General features: G+C 37.2%; 1 protein-coding gene across 1 annotated transcript in view; it reads right to left on the minus strand.

Annotated features, from left to right (window-relative positions):
- The window catches only part of RAVER2 (ribonucleoprotein, PTB binding 2), a 92,678-nt gene that overhangs the window by 65,437 nt on the left and 3,841 nt on the right, over nucleotides 1–23,400 (minus strand). The window contains exons 2-3 of the mRNA XM_047084250.1: nucleotides 6,571–6,637; nucleotides 1,441–1,910 (exon numbers count right to left, since the gene is read on the minus strand). Coding sequence (XP_046940206.1) covers nucleotides 1,441–1,910; nucleotides 6,571–6,637 — 537 coding nt within the window. The remainder of the gene's footprint in view (nucleotides 1–1,440; nucleotides 1,911–6,570; nucleotides 6,638–23,400) is intronic.

Consider the following 23,400-nt stretch of genomic DNA (forward strand, 5'->3'; position numbering starts at 1 on the left):
CCATCTAGTTAATTTTCCATTATTTTGAAGTATTTTAACAGAAGCTAAATGGCCACTTGCAAATAGTGTAACAAACGCTTTTCTACCAATGGCAATTTGGATTAAAGAACCTCTCAGGTACCTTCCAATTCTGGGATTCATAATTCAAATACAATTTGTGATAAACAGCTTTCCCCCTCACATTTGCCTCAAAGGCCTCAACGACAGCTACAAAGAATTATATATGACCTTAGAATATCACTATACAATTTTTAGTATTCAAAAATAGTATATGGATTAGAGAAATCACTTTTCAATAACTGAGCAAAGACTGACAAAAGCTTTGTCACAAAACTTTCTAATTTTATGAAGCTCTTGGATGGTTTCTTTGATGTTTATATTGGGATTGGAGGGGTAGAAATGAAAAAAATAAGGTAGGCATTTATATATATATAATATATAATACATATATATATATTATATACATATATATTATATATAATATATATAATATATACACAGATATATAATTATAATTATAGATATTATATATAGTTATGTAGTTAGCTATATATGTTATTTAAATATACTATGGTTATGTATATGTATGTGTGTGTGTGTGTGTGTGAGTGACCATAACTCCTAGTCTCCCACTGTAACAGTAGAGACTCAACAAATATATGATTAAAGAAAACCAGTGGGGTGGTGGGGGTGGAGAACAGGGGTTAAGAAGAAAAGAAGCATGAGAGAGAAGGAGAGAAGAGAGAGAAGGAAGAAATTAAGAAAAGCAAGAGAGAAAAAGAGTTCATTAGTTGCTATCAAACACCTATAAGGGAAGGATCTTATAGTTCATATCTATGTTTAGTAGAATATATTTAATCTTACTGATATATTACATGAAAATTCATACCAGTGTTGTCAGTTTTCAAGATCTTCTCTAAATGTCTCACCATGATCCCATTAGGACAGAATTATACATTCTTTTTAAACCTCATAATACTTTTCTATCTTCCAATAATTACATCACTCTTTATACAGGATTTATCATTATTTGCTTGTCAGTACCTTCTGCAAAACTGTAAGGTATTGAGAGAGTACGTTTCTATTCTATTTCTAACTTTTAGCAATATAGTGTCTGGTGCGGAGAAGATAATAAGTAAAAGTTGGATAGATGAATGGATCAATGAATGAAAGGCTAGACACATGGATGGAATGAGGTGAATGAGCAAGTGATGGGTTTGCTAAGACATACTTAACTATATAATACTATAGGTTGACCCACACACAATGGGAATTGATTTAAAATTTACCATGAACTTAAAGTCTTCATTATAGACTAAAGAAGAATTAGATTATCCACTGTGATATTCACATATGCATAATAAATTTGTGAGTGCATATACAATAGATACAGAGGCAGATATTTTCAAATATTTCAAATGATACCTGAAAAATACATACCTGGCAAAACACAGGTTTATGTATACTGGAAAAAAATTGCAACAGCTCCTCTGAATCCCTGTAGTCACTAGGGAGTTTATCTATACAAAGGCACTTAGAATGAATTAGCTCTGCAGCCAATAGATTAACATCCATCCATTGTGCAAACAGAGCTGATGCTCCCAATTGTTTACCCAATAACTCCAATCTAGCCTTTGCAGCAAAGTCCTTTTTCATGTATTCCACAAATCCATAGCCTTTGGAATGGCCAGTAACCTCACTGTAGACTAGAAAACATCTCTCGATATTTCCATAAGCACGAACAAGTTCTTCAAACTCTTCTAATGTAAAAGAAGTGGGTAAGTTGGTAATACACAGCAAAGCATCTGTTGGCTGGAGCTGAACAATTAAGTCCTTTCCTCGAAAAGAATATTGATGGAACATCTGAATTGCATTCTGGGCTTGTTCCCCATTCAGTAAGGTAACAAAAGCTAGAAGATAACAAAATGAATTAAAGTTTTGTCTAAGCCAGTGTTTGCAAACTTTTTTGACTATGACCCACAGTAAGGAATATATTTTTGGTCTGTGACTCAATAAACACACACACACACTTCAAATATTTCTGAAACAAAAGTATTAGTAACTGAAACTCCTGCCCTATGCAAGGCACTCTGATATTTTCTATTCTATTTCATTGTGTTTTTTTAGGCTGATACCAACCACTAACCTAATTTCATGACCAGTGACTCAAATCAAAGTACAGGAATTATATCAGGAGTTCCACTGTAAGATACTACAATGTTCTGTTTTGTTTTTGATTTTCATACAGACTTTATTTTTTCCAACTATGTCTAATGCAAAATTTTATAAAGTCTTAAAAATTTTCTTTCATATTGAAGCACCTAAATACATAAAGCAAATATTGACAGAAAGCAAGAAATTGACAGTAATACAATAATAGTAGGGGACTTTAACACCCCACTTACATCAATGAATAGATCATTCAGGCAGAAAATCAATCATGAAACAGTGTCTTTGAACGACATATTAGGGCAGATGGACTTAACAGATATATACAGAATATTCCACTCCAAATCAATAGAACACACATTCTTTTCAAGTTCACAAGGAACATTCTCCAGGATAATCATATGACAGGATACGGACAAGTTTCAATAAATTTAATAAAATTTAAATCCTGTATCTTTTCTGATCACAATGGTATAAAACTAGAAATCAATCACAAGAAAAAAAAGTGGAAAAAAACACAAAGGTGGAAGCTAAACCACATGCTACTAAACAGCCACTGGATTTCTTCAATGAAGAAATTAAAGATGAAATGAAAAATACTTGAAGACAAATGAAAATAAAAACACAATGTTCCAAAATCTCTGGGACACAGCAAAAGCAGTTCTAAGAGGGAAATTTATAGGGATACAGGCCTACCTCAAGAAACAAGAAAAATCTCCAACAGTCTAACCTAACAACTAAAGGAATTAGAAAAGGAAGAAGAAACAAAGCCCAAAGCCAGGAAAGGAAGAAGATACTAAGATCAGAGCCAAAATAAATTAGAGAGTAAAAAAAAAACAACAGAAAAGATCAATGAAACCAAGAGATAAAAGATTAACAAAATTGATAAACCTTTAGGCAGACTCATCAAGAAAAAAAGAGAGGATACAAATAAATATCAGAGATAAAAGCGGAATTAACAACTGATACCACAGAAATACAAAAGATTGTAAGAGAATACCACAAAAAATTTTGTCAATAGACAGAACAACCTAGAAAAAATGGGTAAATTTCTAGAAACATACCATCTTCCAAAACTGAATCAGGAAGAGATAGAAAATCTGAACAGACCAATTACTAGTAACAAAGTTGAACTGATAATGAAAAACTTCACACAAACAGAAGTCCAGGACCAGATTGCCTCACAAGTGAATTCTACCTTTCATTTAAGCAAAAGTACTGATTCTCCTGAAACTATTCCAAAAATAGAAGAGGAAGGAAAGCTTCCAAATACATTCTATGAGGCCAGTATTACCCTGATTTAAAAAAAAACAAAAAACAAACAAACAAAAAAACAGAGACACTACAAAAAAAAGAAAATCACAGACAAATATTCCTGGTGAACAGATGCAAAAATCCTCAACAAAATATTAGCAAGCTGCATTCGGCAATACATTGAAAGGATCATTCACTTGGATCAAGTGGGATTTATTCCAAAGAGACAAGCAGGTTCACATATTCACAAATCAATCAACAAGGATAAACCACATTAACAAAACAAAGAAGTCATACAATCATCTCAATAGATGCAGAAAAAGCATTTGACAAAATTCAACATGAATTGATGATAAGCTCTCTCAACAAAGTGTGTTTAGGGGATACATACCTTAACCTAAATAAAGATCATTCATGAAAAACACACAGCTAACATCATACTCAATGGTAAAAAACTGAAAGCTTTTTATCTAAGACCAGAAACAAGTCAAGGATGTCCACTCTTATTTAACATAGTACAGAAGACCTAGCCACAGAAATTAAATAAGAAGTAAACGTCATCCAAATTGGTAAGGAAGAAGTTAAACTGTCACTATTTGTAGATGGTATGATACTATACGTAGAAAACCTGAAAGATTTGACCAAAAACTATTAGAATAAATGAACGCAGCAAAGCTGCAGGATACAAAATTAATACACAGAAAATAGTTGCCTTTCTGGACACTAATAATTAAATAGCAGAAAGAGAAAGTAAGAAAACAATCTCATTTATAATTGTACTAAAAAGAATAAAATGCCTAGGAATAAATTTAACCAAGGAGGTAAAAGACCTGTACTCTGAAAGCTATGACATTGATGAAATAAATTGAAGATAACACAAACAAATGGAAAGATATTCCATGCTCCTGTATTGGAAGAGCCAATACTGTCAAAATGTCTATACTACTCAAAGCAATCTACAGATTTAATGCAATCTCTAACAAAATACCAACAACATTTTTCACAGAACCTGAACAAATAATCCTAAAATTTATATGGAACCACAAAGAACCTCAAGAAGCCAAAGCAATCTTGAGAAAGAAGAATCAAGCTCAAAGTGTTACAATCCTAGCTTTCAAGATCTACTACAAAGCTGTAGTAATCAAAACAGGATGGTACTGGCAGAAAAACAGACACATAGATCAATGAAACAGAGGGCCCACAAATAAGCCCATACCTATATGGTCAATTAATCTATAACAAAGTAGGCAAGAATATACAATGGGGAAGACAGTCTTTTCAATAAATGGTGCTGGGAAAATTGTACAGCCACATTCAAAAGAATGAAACTGCACCTTCTTACACCATACACAAAATAAACTTACAATGAACTAAAGACTTAAATGTGAGACCTGAAACTGTAAAACTCCTAATGGTTGCAAAAAAAAGGCAGTGATCTCTTGGTCATCACCCTTAACAACATATTTATGGGTATGTTTCCTTAGGCAAAGGAAACAAAAACAAAAATAAACTATTGAGACTACACTAATTTGCTTGGCCAAGGAAATCATCAACAGAACAAAAAGACAACCTAATGATTGTAAGAAGATATTTGCAAATGATGTATCTGACAAAGGACTGATACCCAAAACATATAAACATATACAAATCAACACCAAAAAATAATGTGATTAAAAAATGGGCAGTAATGGGCAGTGCCTGGGTGGTTCAGTTGGTTAAGCATTTGACTCTTGATTTCAGCTCAGGTCATGACCTCACAGTTTGTGAGATCAAGCCCTGTGGCAGGCTCTGTGCTGATAGCATGGAGTCTGCTTGGCATTCTCTCTCTCTGCCTACCTGGCATTCTCTCTCTCTCTCCTACTCTCACTCTCAAAATAAATAAACAAACATTTCTTAAAAATGGGCGAAGGGCCTGAATAGACATTTTTCCAAAGAAGACATACAGATGGCCAACAGATACATGAAAAGATGCTCAACATCACTCATCAGCAGAGAAAAGCAAATCAAAATCATGAGATATTACCTCACACCAGTCGCCATGGGTTAGTATCAAAACGACAAGAACTAAAAGTGTTGATGAGGATGAGGAGAAAAGGGAACCCTTGTGCACTGTTAATAGGAATGTAAATTAGTGCAGCCACTGTGGATAGTAGTATGGGGGTTCCTCAAAACATTGAAAATAGAAATACCATATGATTCAGTAATTCCACCACTGGGTATTTACCCAAAAAAAATGAAAACATTAATTTGAAAAGATACATGTTTGCTGCAACATTATTTACAACAAAGATATGGAAGCAATCCAAATGTCCATTAATAGATGAATGCATAGAGAAGATACGGTGTGTGTATATATATACATATATATGCACACACACATGTATATATACACACATATAACAGAATATTACTCAGCCATAAAAAAGAATGAGATCTTGTCATTTGCAACCACATGAACAGACCTAGAGGGTATATTGCTAAGTGAAACAAATCAGAGACAGAAAGATAAATACCAAATGATTTCACTAATATGTGGAATCTAAAAAAACAAATGAATAAAAACAAATGGGGGGGGGCACCTGAATGGCTCAGGTGATGGAGCATGCAACTTGGTATCAGGGTCATGAGTTTGAGCCCCATGTTGTGCACTGAATGTGCTTTAATAAAAAAAAAAAACTCTTAAATACAGGAAACAAACTGGTGGTTGCCTGAGGGGACGTGGGGGAGTGGTGAGTGAAATATATAAAGGGAATTAAGAGGTACAAACTTCTAGCTATGAAATAAGTGACGGAGATGAAAAGTACAGCATAGGGAACACGGTCCATAATACTGTAATCATGTATGGTTACAGATGGTGACTACACTTACTGTGGTAATCACTGAGTAATGTATAGAATTGTGGAATCAATATGTCGTACACCTAAAAAAAAAATATGTTGTACATCTGAAACTAATATAACATTGCATGTTAATTATACTGCAATTAAAAAATAAACAATACAAAGCCTACAAAAATTTACTATAACATCACAACGTATTAGGACATTCTTTATAAAAATGAATGTTTCTAGTAAGATACATAGATACATTAATAATGCCCACATTTAGAATCAAAGTGAAACCAGATGCTTAAAAGTGAAATCTTACCTGTTCTCTTATTTCTGTCCACATAACAATACTTTAACTCATAGTCTTGTAATAAATCATGAACTTCCTGAAAGAGACAAAACACGAGTTCAAATAAACACATGAATGCAGTTAGTGGATAATCCAGCTGTATTAGCCAATCATTACTACCACCACCATCTGCCATGTACAACACCTTCCACGGATCTCCATTATTTAAATTAAAGGCATTCCAGGCCCACCAAATATAACATCAACCTACCTCTCCAACTGTATCTCCCAGTACAGGATCTGCACACAGATCCTGTTTCTGCTCTATGAGCACGATCTCATGAGGATGCCATGCACAGCCCTCATTCTGAATCTCTGCTCATGTGGATACCTTGACCTTGCATGGGACAAAGATATCAATACTTGTAAACTTCATCTGAAACCACATGCATCCTTTGAAATCCCAGTTCAAATATTCTTTCATGAAGTTTTCTCCAATTCTTTCCCACAGGACATGACTTCTCTCACCTCTACACTAACAATGATCATGCTTTTTTAATGCCTGTCTTATAGAAATAATATTAAACATTTCTCTTTGTATATCACATACTGAGTTTTTAACAAGTAATACACTTATAGATGCTGTAGTACCAGCCTAGAGAATAAATACAGTTAGACTGCAAACCTAGCGATCCCTGGGTATGAAACAATAACCACCACAAGGTACACGTGTGGTTCAATTTATTTCCACTTGGCTCCCCAAGATGTTGAAACTGGCTTTCCAGTTCATTCTGTTTCCATTATCAATCCAGTCTGAACTTGCTTCTTCTGGTATGACTTTCACCCAGCTGGGGTCCTGAAAAAGCAAATTTATATTCCCAATCCTCCTGTTAAATTGATAATACTTGAGTATGGGAACTGTATTTCATAGATTTGTATAGCACCTGTACTGCTTTGCATACGCTAGGCAGTCAAACATACACTAAACTGAAAATAATTATTTTGTCATTGAATTGATATTTGGCCTTGAAAGTTTACTAATAATACACAACAGATGCAATTATTATTTTTTAAAGGAACTGGACTATCATGTAGGTGGACATTCTGATCCTGGATGGAGGGTTACAGCCAACCTGCTCTATATTGCACATAAATAAATTAAACATACACAAGTGCTGGTATGTTGAGTTCACAATAGAAGCGAATTTACTCAATGATAATAATTCTTATTATTGCCATTATTATAGCTAATATTCATTTAGCTTTTACTTAGGTACCAGAGCAAGGGTACCTCACTCCTTTTATTAAAAACCAGGAGGGGTGCCTGGGTGGCTCAGTCGGTTGGGCGTCCGACTTCGGCTCAGGTCATGATCTCGCAGTCCGTGAGTTCGAGCCCCGCATCAGGCTCTGTGCTGACAGCTCAGAGCCTGGTGCCTGTTTCAGATTCCGTGTCTCCCTCTCTCTCAGACCTTCCCCCATTCATGCTCTGTCTCTCTCTATCTCAAAAATGAATAAACGTTAAAAAAAAAAAAAAAAACCAGGAAACCAGAGCAGAGAAAAATCAAGTAACTTGCCAAAGTCATACTTAGTAACTTGCTGAGTGGAGATTCACCCATCAGTCTGGTTCCAGGGACCACAACCTTAACCTCTACACAATACCACCATATTCCTTCTAAAATTAATTAAAAATAGCATACTACCACTAAGAATTACAAAAACAATATCATTAGTGCCCTAGTAAGAGATCATATGGAAACAGAAAATAAATACGTGGGCAGTTACAAATTGAGACATGTTTTCCCCTTGAACACAATGTAAGGGGGGGGGCGGGGGAAGAGTGACATAACAGGCAAAATATAAAAACATAATGTTAGGTGAAGAAAAGATAATCACCTATGGTAAGAAAGAAAAGAAAGTAAAGTTGATAATTTAGTATTCTTTATTAGTAAGTCAAAATTAGATATATTTTAAAGTACATATACTACCAATTTTGTGAAATATGGTTTGATGAGTTATGTAGTAGTATGATCAATATACGTATCTTACTATGGTAATTTTTTATCTTGTAAACTGTAATGTTTTCTTGGACTTAAAAAAAACATATAGTGTATTCATTAAGAAAGTGTAATTCTCTCAATAGCATAGCACACACATCTTGCCAATCAACTAATACTTAATATAGAAGGTAGTACGCTTTTAGTCACACAGACTTTCATCTCTCCTTTCAGTAGTTAACAGCTGTCGAGCGCCAGATTAAGAAAACATGACACTGCTCTTCACATTATCAACTATCTGTAAACAAATGACACACGTTATGTTCCTCATTCAGCTGAATTACCTGAGAGAGATCTTAAATATTCAAAGATGCATTTTGCAACTTAAAGTTTTTATTTTTAAAATACCTCTATTTAAAATTGTAACTTTTCTATGTATCAGATGTGGCATACAGATTTTGCCAGCTGGGAAACCTTAAAAGGCTTCTTGTAAAGAAAAAAAAAAAAAACGATTATTTTTCTCCATGCCCTGGTTGTTTTGACCCAGGCAAAAGTGGGTCACCCCTCAATTTAAGCCTTGGTAAGTTGGCCAAATTAAAAACTTAAAACCTGAAAGAGAGCCCTAACAACCATTTGCCTAAATTCCACTATGCTCTACAGAAGCACAGAACCCAAACAACTGAAATTGTATCTCCCTATTCTAATAGCTTTATGACATTTCTATTAACTTATAAGTTAATTTTAAGGAATGAAGTAGCACCTTTGATGAAAACATTTTGTCTTCTGACCAGGAATATCAGTTACAAATTACTTACAGTAAGATAAGTTCATCAAAATTGATAGCATTAAACAGCTTTAGTAACCTATCTCCAGGCCACGTTCATTATCACTCTCTGGAATTAAATGAAAGTTTTGCACATATGAAATATTTCCTGGGGAGAGAATTGATAGCCTTAAGGAAACCCAGCCTTAGATTTTTTTTTTTTTAATGTTTATTTTTGAGAAAGAGAGAATATGAGTGGGGAAGGGGTAGAGAGAGGGGGTTCAGGGGATCCAAAGTGGGCTCTGTGCTGACAGCAGAGAGCCCATTGTGGGGCTCGAACTCATCAACCACGAGATCATGACCTGGGCCGAAGTTGGGCATTTAACTCACTGAGCCACCCAGGCGCCCCAACCCAGGCTTAGTATTAAACATGAATCACATCACCTTCTAAACCCTTCTCAGACTTACTTTCATTAATTTTTTTTTTTTTCCTAAGAAAGGCCTTCACAGATTTCAAATTCTACTTTTTTGGAATAAAAAAGGAAACATTTTTGCTAATTTGCCTTTAAAATTTTAAGTGATTTGATATTATAAAGAGATTATCTGTAACACATATTAAGTTATGAGGCATAATAATGAAATAAGCATCTAGGAACTCACCACCAAACCTAAGAGAACATTAGCAACACTGTTCCACTGACTTTTGCATTCATTTGCTAGGCTCATCCCACCCTTCCCCTATGGCTGGAGTTGCTCACTTAGGTATGCATCTCCAAACAATATGTTGTTTTACTTGTTTCTGAGCTTTAGAGAAATGGTATTGTGATGCTTTTAGTTTTCTGTGCCTTGCTTTTGTATGTGTGTGCTTTGCTTTTTTTTTTTTTTTTTAAGTAAGCTCCATGCCCAACTTGAGGTCCAAACTTACAACCCTGAGATCAAGAGTCAGACGCTCTACTGACTGAGCCAGCCAGGTGCCCTGTGTGCCTTGCTTTTTATACTCAATATGTTCCAAAAATTCACTCATGTTCCACCTGGCCATTCATCTATTCACTACTGTTTGATATTCCATTCTAGGACTATTTTTCTATCAATGAATATTTGCTTTCTAGGTTGTTGTTTCGCTACTTACATATTTTTAAAAAATTACTACCACGGCACCTGGGTGGCTCAGTCGGTTAAGCATCCAACTTTGGCTCAGGACATGATCTCATGGTTCTTGAGCTCGAGCTTTGCATCAGGCTCTGTGCTGACAGCTCAGAGCCTGGAGCCTGCTTCAGATTCTGTGTCTCCCTCTCTCTTCCCCACTCATGCTCCCTCTCAAAAATAAACAGTAAAAAAAAATTAAATAATAAGAAAAAAACAGCAGATGTTGGTGAGGACGTGCAGAAAGATGATCTCTTTTGCACTGCTGGTGGGAGTGCAAACTGGTGCAGCCACTCTGGAAAACAGTATGGAGGTTTCTCAAAAGTTAAAAATAGAACTACCCTATGACCTAGCAGTTGCACTACTAGGTATATATCCAAGGGATACAGGTGTGCTGTTTTGAAGGGGCACATGTACCCAAGTGTTTATAGCAGCACTATCGACAATGGCCAAAGTATGGAAAGAGCCCAAAATGTCCATCAACAGATGAATGGATAAAGATGTGGTATATAAATACAATGGAGTATTATTTGGCAATCTAAAAGAATGAAATCTTGCCATTTGCAACAACATGGATGGATCTAGAGTGTATCATGCTAAGCGAAATACATCATTCGTATGACTTCACTCATATGTGGAATTTAAGATACAAAACAGATGAACATAAGGAAAGGGAAACAAAAATAAAATAAAAACAGGGAGGGGGACAAACCATAAGAGACTCTTAAATACAGAGAACAGAGGGTTGCTGGAGGTGCTGTGGGTGGGAGGGGGGATGCGCTAAATGTGTCAGGGGCATTAAGGAGGACACTTGTTGGGATGAACACTGGGTGTTATACATAGGGGAAGAATCACTGGAATCTACTCCTGAAATCATTATTGCACTATATGCTAACTTGGATGTAATTAAAAATAAAATAAATTAAAATAAAAGTAAATTACTACCACATTCTTATAAATTTTATATATTTCCTAGTGCTCGTGTACAAGTTTCTGAAGAAATGAAATTCCTGGGCTGCACATATGCAAATGATCATCTTTGTATGAAAGTGCCAATTTGTTTGCTGGAATGGCTGTACCAGTCTATATTCCATCAGGAGGATGTGAAAGTCCTGCTAATACATATCCCTACAATGCTTGGTGTTACCAGATACTTGTCAATTTCGTGGATATAATTGTACCTCACTGTGATCTTAACTTGTATTCCCTTGATTACTAAAGGCAGAGCTTGTGATAGTTACTTTTAGGTTGACTTGGCTATAGTATCCAGCTATCTAAACATTAATCTAAGTGCTGCTGTGAAGGATTTTATAGATGTGGTTAGTATCTACCATCAGTTTAAGTAAAGGAGACAACCTTACATAATGTGGGTGGGCCTCATCTAATCAGATGAAGGCCTTAACACCAAAAACTGAGGTTTCCTGGAGAAGCAATCCTGCCTCAAGACCGTAGCATCAAAACATGCCTGACTTTCTAGCCTGTTGGTGTGCGTGACAGATTCTAGACTTGCCAGCTCCCTCAATCAATCAATCAAGCTCTCTCTCTCTATATATATATCTGCATATAGTATAAATACATTTTAACATGAATATTATATATGTATCTCTGAAGAACTTTAACTGACATAGGCATCTTTTCATGTTTATTTGCCATTTATTTCTCTTTCTGGAAAACACTCATCTTGATTGCCATTTTTCTATTGTATTTGTCTTTTAACGACTTGTAGGAGTTTTTTTTTTTTTTTAAACATATTCTGCATACTAATCCTTTGTTGGGAACTGTATTATAAATGTATTCCCCTGCTATGTGGTCTGTTATTTTATTTGTGAATTTTTCTGGTGAAGAGAAATGTATCATTTTAATCAAGCCAAATTTATTAATTCTTTCCTTTACCATTTGTATTTTTTGTACATTAAGAAGTCCTTTCCTGAGGCAGGTGGGTGGCTTGCACAGATAAGCCTCTGACTCTTGGCTTCAGCTCGGGTCATAATCTCACAGTTGGTGAGCTCAAGCCCCACTTCGGGCGAGCATAAGACCCTGCATGGGGTGAGCATGAGCCCTGCTTTGGGTGAGCCCCACTTCTCTCCCTCTCTCTGCCCCTTGCTCACCTTCACCCCCCACACTCAAAAAAAAAAAAAAAAAAAAAGAAATCCTTTCCTACCCAAGTCCTAAAGACATTTTGTGTTCCAACGATTTTTAAATTTCCCTGTTGCTTATCAGTTTTCAGTCTGTTAGCCATATTATGCTAGCTACAATTTCCAGTACAATCTGGAATGGAAGTGATGCTGACACTGCTCCTAATCTCAGAGGGAAAGTTCTCAGTAGTTCACCATTGAATATGATGGCTTTGGGTTTTCTAGATAATCTTCAAGTTTGAGTTCTCTTCTATTCCTGATTCCTATGAATTTTTATTAGGAATGAGTGTTAAATTTTATCAAATGCTTTTTTTGCATCACTCGTGATGCCTTAAGTTCCATCTTCGTGCCAATGATCTCTAAATTCTTATTTCCACTTTCAAACCTCTCTCTTAGGCTCCAAACCTAGATATGCTATTGCTTGCTTAGAACTGCATTTGCATGTTCCACATCAGGTAATAATTTTTTTTGGCCCAATGGAGGGTCTATCATATATTATCTTTCATGATACTGCCTGAGTAAATGTGGTATTAATTTTAACTTTGGTAAAATTTTAGCAACTGTAAATGGAGCTATTATGTTGGGAAGTTCATTTGAATACAAACTTTTTGCCAGGGGAACATTCTAACTTTGTCTAAAAAAATTAATACACTTTTAGCTTTTCTTATTATCAAAATAGTAATAATAATGATAATTTACGGAGTGCTCACTGTATCCCAGGCAGTTTATAGATATTATCTCATTTAATCCTATTTAACCCAGATTAGCTAGATTTTAAAGCTGGATTTTATTATCCAGATTTTAATATTTTTTTTTCAACGTTTATTTATTTTTGGGACAGAGAGAGACAGAGCATGAACGGGGGAGGGGCAGAGAGAGAGAGGGAGACACAGAATTGGACGCAGGCTCCAGGCTCTGAGCCATCAGCCCAGAGCCCGATGCGGGGCTCGAACTCACGGACCGCGAGATCGTGACCTGGCTGAAGTCGGACGCTTAACCGACTGCGCCACCCAGGCGCCCCAATTATTATCCAGATTTTAAAGATGAGGCCATTGAGGCCTAGAAAAGTATAGTGACTTACAGTATAGACAGTATGCGATTGATCTAGGATTCAAACCCAGAATAACAGACTCTAGAGCAAACACCGTGAACTACTAAACTATATTGTATCTTAAGTATCAGCACTACAAAAATAAAGTATAAGAAATATACATTCCCATCACATTTCTAAAACTTACTGCATCACTGACCTCCTAACCTTAGAATGAGGATTAGGCCAAGAACAAAGTTTGAAAGATAAAAACAAAAACAACATAGTGTTACTTTTTGACAGCTAGAAATAAGATTGCATCACTACCTTGGGTTAATTATTTCAATGGATCCTCATTTCCCTTAAAGTAAAATCCAAACTCCCTAATATGGCTTATAAATGTTTCATCATCTGGTCCTCATATAGCCTTTCTCTAGTGCTTGTACACATTTAGGGGAGGGAAGTGGATGCACACAGCAGACAGCAAGCTCTCTGGGGTCTTTTCTTCTGAGGATCCTTCTCCTGCTGGATCAGGGCCCCACCCTTACAGCCTTGTTTAACCTTAATTACTTCCACAGAAGCCCCATCTCCAAATATAGCCACACGGTGAGGGGAGGGGGGCTAGGTCTTCAACATATGAATTTGGAGGAACACACACATTCAGTCCGTAACAGGTGCCTTCATGAAATGGCTGGTTCCAGGGCTGAAGCACAGAAAGTGCAAAATAAGCTGCAACATCTTATGTTGAAAACAAAGGAAATGCTTGGCAAAGGATGGGGACATGTACAAGGACCTCAGACCCTTCCCATAAGTGTGTGCTGGAATTAGTGACTTGTTTCCAAGGAATCGTGAATGGGAAAGATTGTGTCTTTACAGAAATGACACAGAAGACATCACCTTATGCAAATGATCAAGGTTAACATCACTGGTAGTAAGTCACGTTCTCCCTGAAATGATGTTATCAGAAGTACACCTCACCTCTACAGAATTCTTACCAAAATTCCATAACCCTAATCTCTCATGAGAAAAACATCATACAAACCAACGTGGAGGGGCATTCTAAAAGATATCTAACCAAAGCTGTCAAGGTCATAAAAAGCAAGGAAGAGAAACTGATGCAGAATGGAGACCAATGGGACATAGTGACTGAGTGCAATGTGGGCCCCTGAATTGGATCTTGGAACAGAAAGACGACATAAGTGAAAAAACTAATGAAATCCAAAGACTGAAGTTCTGTTAATAATAATGTACCAATGTTAATGTCTTAGTCCTCACTAACGTACCTTGAGTATATAAGATGTAACATGAATGGACACTGGGATACATGGGAACTCTATCTCATATCTTTGCAATTTTTTCTGTAAACCTAAAATTATTGCAAAATAAAAGACTGAAGAAGAGGACATAGGAGCCAGCTTGAAGAAGCTCCCACTGCTCAAATCTAAAACAATTTAAGCATGAAAATAAGTAATTAATGAAGTATAACCCATTGAGCAACATAGAACCCATGAGCCTATTTTTAATATAAATAAATAAATTGAACACTTGAAAGGGAATAGAATATTTACACAGTCTTAATTAAAGTATCCTCCTTTAAAATCCTTATTGATTACAAAGGGAAATCTCTGCATGGAGAAGATACCACTTTAATAAAAGTCAAAATGATCAAAGTTAATTTTACCAACAATGAGCCAAAATCTAAAATGTGTACCACCCTGTCCTGCCAAGGATACCTCACTTGAATCTAATCATGAAGAAATATCAGACAACTTCAAGTTGAAGGACATCCTACAAAATAACTGACCCATCTCATCTTCAAAAGGGTCAAGGTCATAAAAGCCAAGCAAAGACTAAGGACTTATTCCAGGCTAAAAAAGACTAAAAAGACACAACTAAGTGCAATACATAATTCTGAACTGGATCCTTCCACAATGAAAGACATTAGTGGGATAACATTAGATCCAAAGCAGTTATCCTAGTGATTTGAGGATTAGGTGGCAGTTATTTTTACTTTCATAGTAGTGATGTAGTTATGTCAGAAAATGTCCAAATTTGTAGGAAATACACAATGAAGGACTCAGGGTGGTAAAACATCATGGCGGTACTCACTCTCAAACAGTTCAGGGAGAAAAGTTCTTTGTATTGTACTTTTCTGTATGTTTGAGATTTCAAAACTTTCCAGATTCACATGTTCTTGTTTCTTGCCATTACCTATACTCTAGATAAGGCTGTAAAAAGCCCACAGGATATAAAGTCAGGGAAATGGAGACAAATCTGCACTCAAAAGCAAGCAGTTAAACTTGTGGGTAACAGAAGATCCAAAGTCCAGAAAATAAAAGCTGGGAGCTAAGAGAAGAAAATTACAGTAGTGGGTTGAGGAAAGATATAAAGCCCAACTGGCTGGGGCAAAAGGAGTGGGATGAAGTAGGTCAAGGTGACAGGAAGAGAGGCAAAGTATACGCATACAAATACAGGCTTGAACAAATTCAATGAGTTATAATGCTCTTTTGGCATTCCTGTGGTAACAAACAGTTAACAGAAAGCTTCAAACACAAGGAAAATGCATGAGTACAGGGGAGTGAGAAATAAGTTCACAAACCTAACGATAACGATAGTAAAAATAAGCACAGAATTAGGCACTAAATGCATGAAAAACGAGTTTAAGAGCCCACAATGAGCTAGGGACTCAGAAAACTAAAAAAAAGAGAGAAACTTCTTTCTTATCAAATACTTATTGTGAAGAACACTGAACAGCACAATGGGCAACTGTCTTCCCATGTTTTAAAGAGAAATATTCTTGGGGCGCCTGGGTGGCTCAGTCAGTTAAGCATCCGACTTCAGCTCAGGTCATGATCTCACGGTTTGGGGGTTCGAGTCCCACATTGGGCTCTGTGCTGACAGCCCAGAGCCTGGAGCCTGCTTCGGACTATTCTGTGTCTCCCTCTCTCTCTGCCCCACCCCTGCTCACGCTCTCTCTCTCAAAAATTAATAAACATTTAAAAAATGTTTTTTTTCTTTTTTTTTTTTAATTTTTTTCAACGTTTTTTATTTATTTTTTTGGGGGACAGAGAGAAACAGAGCATGAACGGGGGAGGGGCAGAGAGAGAGGGAGACACAGCATCGGAAACAGGCTCCAAGCCATCAGCCCAGAGCCTGACGCAGGGCTCGAACTCACAGACCGCGAGATCGTGACCTGGCTGAAGTCGGACGCTCAACCGACTGCGCCACCCAGGCGCCCCTTAAAAAATGTTTTAAATTTTTAAAAATAATAAAGAGAAACATTCTTCGTATCAGTCTCTGACATTTAGTACATGTTAAGGAGAAAATAATACACTGCAATTCCTTGTAAACCTCCGTGCCAGGCATAGTGCCTCAAGTGTCCATTGGTACTGCTGGGGAGGCTGGAGAAGAATGAGCTTTTACAACAAACATGAAGTGACTCAGTTGACTTTTTTAAGAAAGAAAATTAAGGAGCTTGATTTATATTCTTGCCCAGATGGAGGATCTGGCATAAACATGGCCCACAACAGATTCGGATGAAAACTCTTTGAGCTCTGGATCTGCTCAAATGGTCCATACTCAACGTGAAGTCCCAAAAATATGACCAAATTATATTAGCCTGGAAAGGCACTTCTCAACCTGGTCTATAATTCCCCAGTGAGATCAGGCGTAAGTTACAAGAGATCCATAATCTCTTGAAATTACATGCAAATTTCTACGTGTCTAGGAATATTAAGCACTTTTCCTGGAGAGAGCGTTTATGGCTTTCAACCTACTCATAAGCCATAAACAGTTGACTGATTGAATTATAAGTAAATGGAGTAACATCACTGCCAAAAAAGCCAGCACAATCTTACAATGCAAAATTTCTTCATTGCGCAAATCAGTCATGAATACTTGAGTATGTCAAACATATTAATAGAAGTCTAAAATTTTAGAACAAAGTAGGCGGGTAATCCTGTTTTAAATTTCCCTTGGAACAATGTGTCAGGCTCTAGGTGAAATATTTGTGACACAAAGGTAAATATTACATAATTCCTGTCCTTTGGAGGACACGCTACAGTGTGTGTGGAGAAGAATTGTAAGTATAATACAGTGTAGGATAAGAATATGAGCTTTGGAACCAAACAGACATTAGTCTTTTTACCTTACCACTAATTAGTGGAATGACCTTTGGCAAACTGCTTAACATCAATTTTGCATCTGTTTCCCTATCAATAAAATGGAAATGAGAAATTCTGATTTTTAAAAAAAATTTTTTTAATGTTTATTTATTTTTGAGACAGAGAGAGACACAGCATGAGCAGGGAAGGGGCAGAGAGAGAGGGAGACACAGAATGTGAAGCAGGCTCCAGGCTCTGAGCTGTCAGCCCAGAGCCCGATGCGGGGCTCGAACTCACGGACCGCGAGATTGTGACCTGAGCTGAAGTCGGGCACTCAACCAACTGAGCCACCCAGGCGCCCCGAGAAATTCTGATTTTACAGTCTTGAAATGAGGGGTAAGTATCATGTAAACAAAATACAACATACAGTGTCTGGCAATAGTAAGCACCCAATGAACAAAATTTTTTATTGTTGCTACAGATATCTAAAGGAGAGAGAAATTTATTCTTGCAGAGGGATTACTGGAAGATCTCAATTAGACAACCATACTCAATTTTGGGTGCCACATTTTAAGATATACGATAACAAAGTAGTAGTGGTGTGCACTCAGGGAAAAATAATTAAGTCTGTGAGGAAATTTGGACTCATATCCGAAAAACTAGTGGTTTGAAGGAATTGAAGTTGTAAGTTAAAAACAATATGACAAATTCTCTATTATGGGAGGGGAAAAGCTGGATCAAGAAATCAAAATTTCAGGGAAATTAATTTTACATATTCAGTATAAATAAGACACTAAAGCTGTCTGAAGGTAAAGTAGGATACTTTACTAAGCAGTGATGTCTTTGAAAGTAAAGGTGTTAAAAGTTCACGGGTTGAGAACTTTAAATTGGATTTATTTATGCAGTAAGCAAAAGAGTTAGATAAAATATCTTCTACCATCCCTTCCAATACTGAGATTTTACTTTGTTTTTTTTTTTTTACTTCTATATTAATTAGCATACTATTGGTTGGTAGTAACGTAAGACCCAACTTGAAATCCATGAAATAAAAGGAATTAGTGGCTTGCATATGTATGAAATTCAGAACTAAGTTTCAGATATAGCTTGACCAGGGCTCTAGCTCAGCTTTTCTCTCTCTCTCTTTTTCCTCCACCTCAGTCCAATCCCCCTTTGGATGTCTGCTCTGTCCTCAGATAGCCAGCAGCAATCAGGGCAATGTGCCTCTGCATTCGTATCCAGTAGGAAGAAAGAGAACTCCTTACCTTAACAAGCAAACAAAAGTCCTAAGCTTCTTGTTATATTGGGTTGAAGCAATCACTACAGTCAAGGAACGATGATATACTGACTGGCTTAGGGGGCCCATGCTTTAATTCTCATGCCAAAAGGGAAGAACACTGCTTATTGGTTTATGTCACCCAAGCCAATGGGGTGACTTCTATCAAATGGACTCAAGTCATATAATGGCTAAATAATGAGGGAGGGAAAGAGCCTCAAAGGAAAATCTGGGTTCTATGAGGAAAGACAAGAGAAAGAAAGGAAACTGGGTAGGCAACAGCATCAGGTTCTGAGCAAGAAATATCACATACTCAAAAACTAAGTAATTGAATTTTTTTTAATGTTTTCACTTTTGAGAGAGAGAGTGCGAGCGAGCACGCGCAAGTGGGGGCGGGGGGGGGGGGTGGGCAGAGAGAGAGAGGGAGACACAGAATCCGAAGCAGGCTCCAAGCTCTGGGCTTGTCAGCACAGAGCCCCCCCGTGGGGCTCAAACCCACAAACTGTGATATCATGACCTGAGCTGAAGTTGAATGCTCAACCAATTGAGCCACCCAGTCACCTCAAAGAGAATTTTTTAAAGACACTATCTACAAAGGCCTAAAAATTAAAAAAAAACTATGGTTAACAACAGTCTCCCATAACCCCTGGCAGAGGGATTATGATTACAACAACCCAAAGAGCTTAGTTGGATGGTGTGCCACTGGAAAGGAACTGTGACCTTTGAAAGAGGAAACAGCCAACCCAAGGTATCCTGGTAGAAAGGGAGCTGGGTGAATAAATGCTCCAATCTAGCTCTCTTTCACCCTTTATTTTTTTTTTTTTAATTTTTTTTTTCAACGTTTATTTATTTTTGGGACAGAGAGAGACAGAGCATGAACGGGGGAGGAGCAGAGAGAGAGGGAGACACAGAATCGGAAGCAGGCTCCAGGCTCTGAGCCATCAGCCCAGAGCCTGACGCGGGGCTCGAACTCACCGACCGTGAGATCGTGACCTGGCTGAAGTCGGACGCTTAACCGACTGCGCCACCCAGGCGCCCCTCTTTCACCCTTTAATCTCCCACTGGTGGCTCTGGCCAAATGGAACCAGAAATTAGAGGATGAGAGAGCCTGGTTAGTGCAATCTACAGTAAGAGGAGCTGCCCAGGACACAGGTGAGAAGGATGGAGACAGATCTGGAAAAACAAATGAACGATATTCAGCACAGCGACCAAGGACAATCATCTGCAGATAATCATAAGCCAAAATATACAGACAAGCATTCCAGGTGGTCTGAATTTCCCATTTCTCATTTATTACCCCTCTCCATACACATCATCCTCTTAGACAAGGCAACTGCCTCCCCAGGCAAACAAAATACAGCGCCAAGGTTTCAGACAAGCAATCATAGAACATTTAAATTTAGAATTTTGTTTTCTCTATTTGCATTTTAACCTTCCTTTGTCTTGTTTCAGCTGGTCTAAGTAGAGCTAAGCATAAAACTTTCTGCCCACAGTTAAGAAATGGGTTCTGAAAGCTCCTAAGGACTGCTGGCTACAAAGCAGGGAAGATAAATCCAAACAGAAGTAGTAAGGGACAAAATTCAGGGGGCCAGAGGGACCCCTTTTCAGCAACAGCCTTCCATCAGAGATGATCTCATTTAATGCTTCCCTGATGTTCGTGATCTTCTTTGTTTAAAGAGCAATTGCCATAAGTACAGCTTTCTTGAGCGTGGCCATAAGGCACAAGCGTACCCGTCAATGACTTGAAGCTGGAAGAGGCTGTTGGTGCACAAAGCTGTTTAGATGTTATTGTACTATTTAGAATCAGCTTAAACTTCAGAAGCATCAGAAACCTCAAATAGCTGTTAAGGTGCTAACCGACAACACTAAACACCATCTGCCATGTTATTCTATGGGAAAACACGTTACAAGTCCAAAAAATAATTTATAAACATAAGCTGGTCATTAATTAGGAAATGGCCTATAAATCACCTGAGATTTCTTTAGACTGCTTGTTAACATCCAGCATCGTGACACTGACCACAAAGGACTCCTCTTCTTGAATATGTTTTCAGAGCAGAGAACAAGCATTGCTGAAACACTCTGCAAGAAATCCTGCCAAGACAGAAACTTACCGAGCCAGGGGCAACCCAGAAGTCTCGAAGATGTCCCTCTAGCAGCTTTCAGTGTCCTTGTTACATTGGGAATAATAAAGCATACAGAAAAGAACCCATCATGCAATTCTGATTAACTACACTAGGAAACAGATAACTTTTAACTTGTGTAAACTACGCTAAGTAACTACACTAAGAATAACAACTTATCAAGAATGCAAAATGGTATTCTCAATAAGAAAAAGAATATTTTCAAAATGTAAAAATATCCCAGTATTATTAGGAAAGAGTAATTGTGCTCTTGTGAAAAGAGACAGTAATTATTGATTATTAGAGAAAACAAATAATGTATATTTTTAAATCTCAGTTAGGGGTGCCTGTGAGACTCACTTGGTTAAGTGTCCAACTTCAGCTCAGGTCAAGATCTCATGATTCGTGGGTTTGAGCCCCACGTCAGGCTTTGTGCTGACAGCTCAGAGCCTGGAGCCTGCTTCTGATTCTGTGTCTCCCTCTCTCTGCCCCTCCCCTGCTCTCTGCCTCTCTCAAAAATAAATAAACACTAAAAAAATTATTTAAAAAAATCTCACAATTGGGGCACCTGGGTGGCTCAGTCGGTTAAGCGTCCGACTTCGGCTCAGGTCATGATCTCGCAGTTCGTGAGTTCGAGCCCCGCGTCGGGCTCTGTGCTGACAGCTCAGAGCCTGGAGCCTGCTTCACATTCTGTGTCTCCCTCTCTCTCTGCCCCTCCCTTGCTCATGCTGTGTCTCTCTCTGTCTCAAAAATAAACATTAAAAAAAATTTTTTTTAAATCTCACAATTAATGAACACAAAATATGTGAGAAAATGCTATAGGTTTCTGACAAATACAAAAGAAACACAGGAATAAGTAGCTTTTAAGAAAAAAAAAAGAAGAAAATTAACTGGAACTTTCTACCTTTGGTGGTTTGTGATTCTAAAAAGTGCTTAGTTGATAATACTATGCTTTGAAATGGACCTCGGTGAATTAACCATCAAGGCTTCTCATTAACTATTATAATAGAGTACTTCAAAATGAAAGTTAATAACGCCCCGAGTGAGACAATACAACGTTTTGTTTCTATTACTAACCTTGGCTGTTAGCCCTAAGCCCTTCACATTTTCTCTTAATTACACAATAAAGTCTCTTCCAGATTCGAACTTCTAAACAAAAACAAAACACATGTACACATACATAACATTTAGGAGAAAACTGAGTGAATTCAAACAGCATAGAGAATAAATACCACTATCTTCTCCATTTTGAAACCCCAGTAACAATTCTTTTGAAACAGAACCAGGTTAACCAACAAATGTAAACAATCTATAGAAAGTGCAACAAAAACACATATTAGAACATTACCTTAAAATAAAATTCTAAGTTCATCGTTGCAAAAGACTATCCACAGACACACATTCACAACGGCTATTCTGAATAAGAACCAGCATTTAACACTGTTTATTATTCACTATAATTATTAGAAATGTTATTTGTTATAAAATAATCACTAAAGTTACATTCCAAAACACAAACATTCAAAGACATTTCTATAAATATTCAAATCACAATGTTCTGAAACACTTCGGCATGTAGGTAGGTTGATAAGGCTACAGCAGAATCCAAGGCATGACTAATAAGAAAGGAGACTGCAAATGTAGGCAGGGGCCAAGTTACAAAAACCCTAGAATCTTATATTTCTATCCTATTATGTCATGCCTTTCAACACAAGGTCTGAGTACTCCATGGTAATAAAGGAGCACAGAAAAACACAGGATGGGGCGCCTGGATGGCTCAGTTGGTTAAGCGTCCGACTTCAGCTCAGGTCAAGATCTCGTGATTTGTGGGTGTGAGCCCCCCATCAGGCTCTGTGCTGACAGCTCAGAGCCTGGAGCCTGCTTCTGATTCTGTGTCTCCCTCTCTCTCTGCCTCTCCCTTGCTTCTCTCTCTCTCTCAAAAATGAATAAACATTAAAAAAAATTATAGGATAAATATGTGCATCTTCCATGTCAAGTTTACGAGAAAAAGTTGGAAGGCAGTGAAACAAGTTTAAGTCATTGTTTTTACATTAAATCCAAGTTTACTAGAACATAAAATTAACACGAATTTTTCAGTCAGAACATGAAGCTTCAAAGCAATTTCACTCTTGGAATAAGCTAATTGAGTTTCACTATTCCTTATGATTTGAGGAAAAGAGAGAAGTTGAGGGACATTTGAGGAAGATTTTGAGAATGTAGAGCTAAACTTTTCCTTCTCTTTTTTCCCCTTTTTCTCTTTTGAGAATGCAGAGCTAAACTTTTCCTTTCTTCTCTT

The sequence above is a fragment of the Lynx rufus genome, unplaced genomic scaffold, assembly GCF_022079265.1.
Source record: "Lynx rufus isolate CCGP_SWC_20201006 ecotype Redwood Valley unplaced genomic scaffold, mLynRuf1.p SCAF_2, whole genome shotgun sequence".
Taxonomy (NCBI): Eukaryota; Metazoa; Chordata; class Mammalia; order Carnivora; family Felidae; genus Lynx; species Lynx rufus.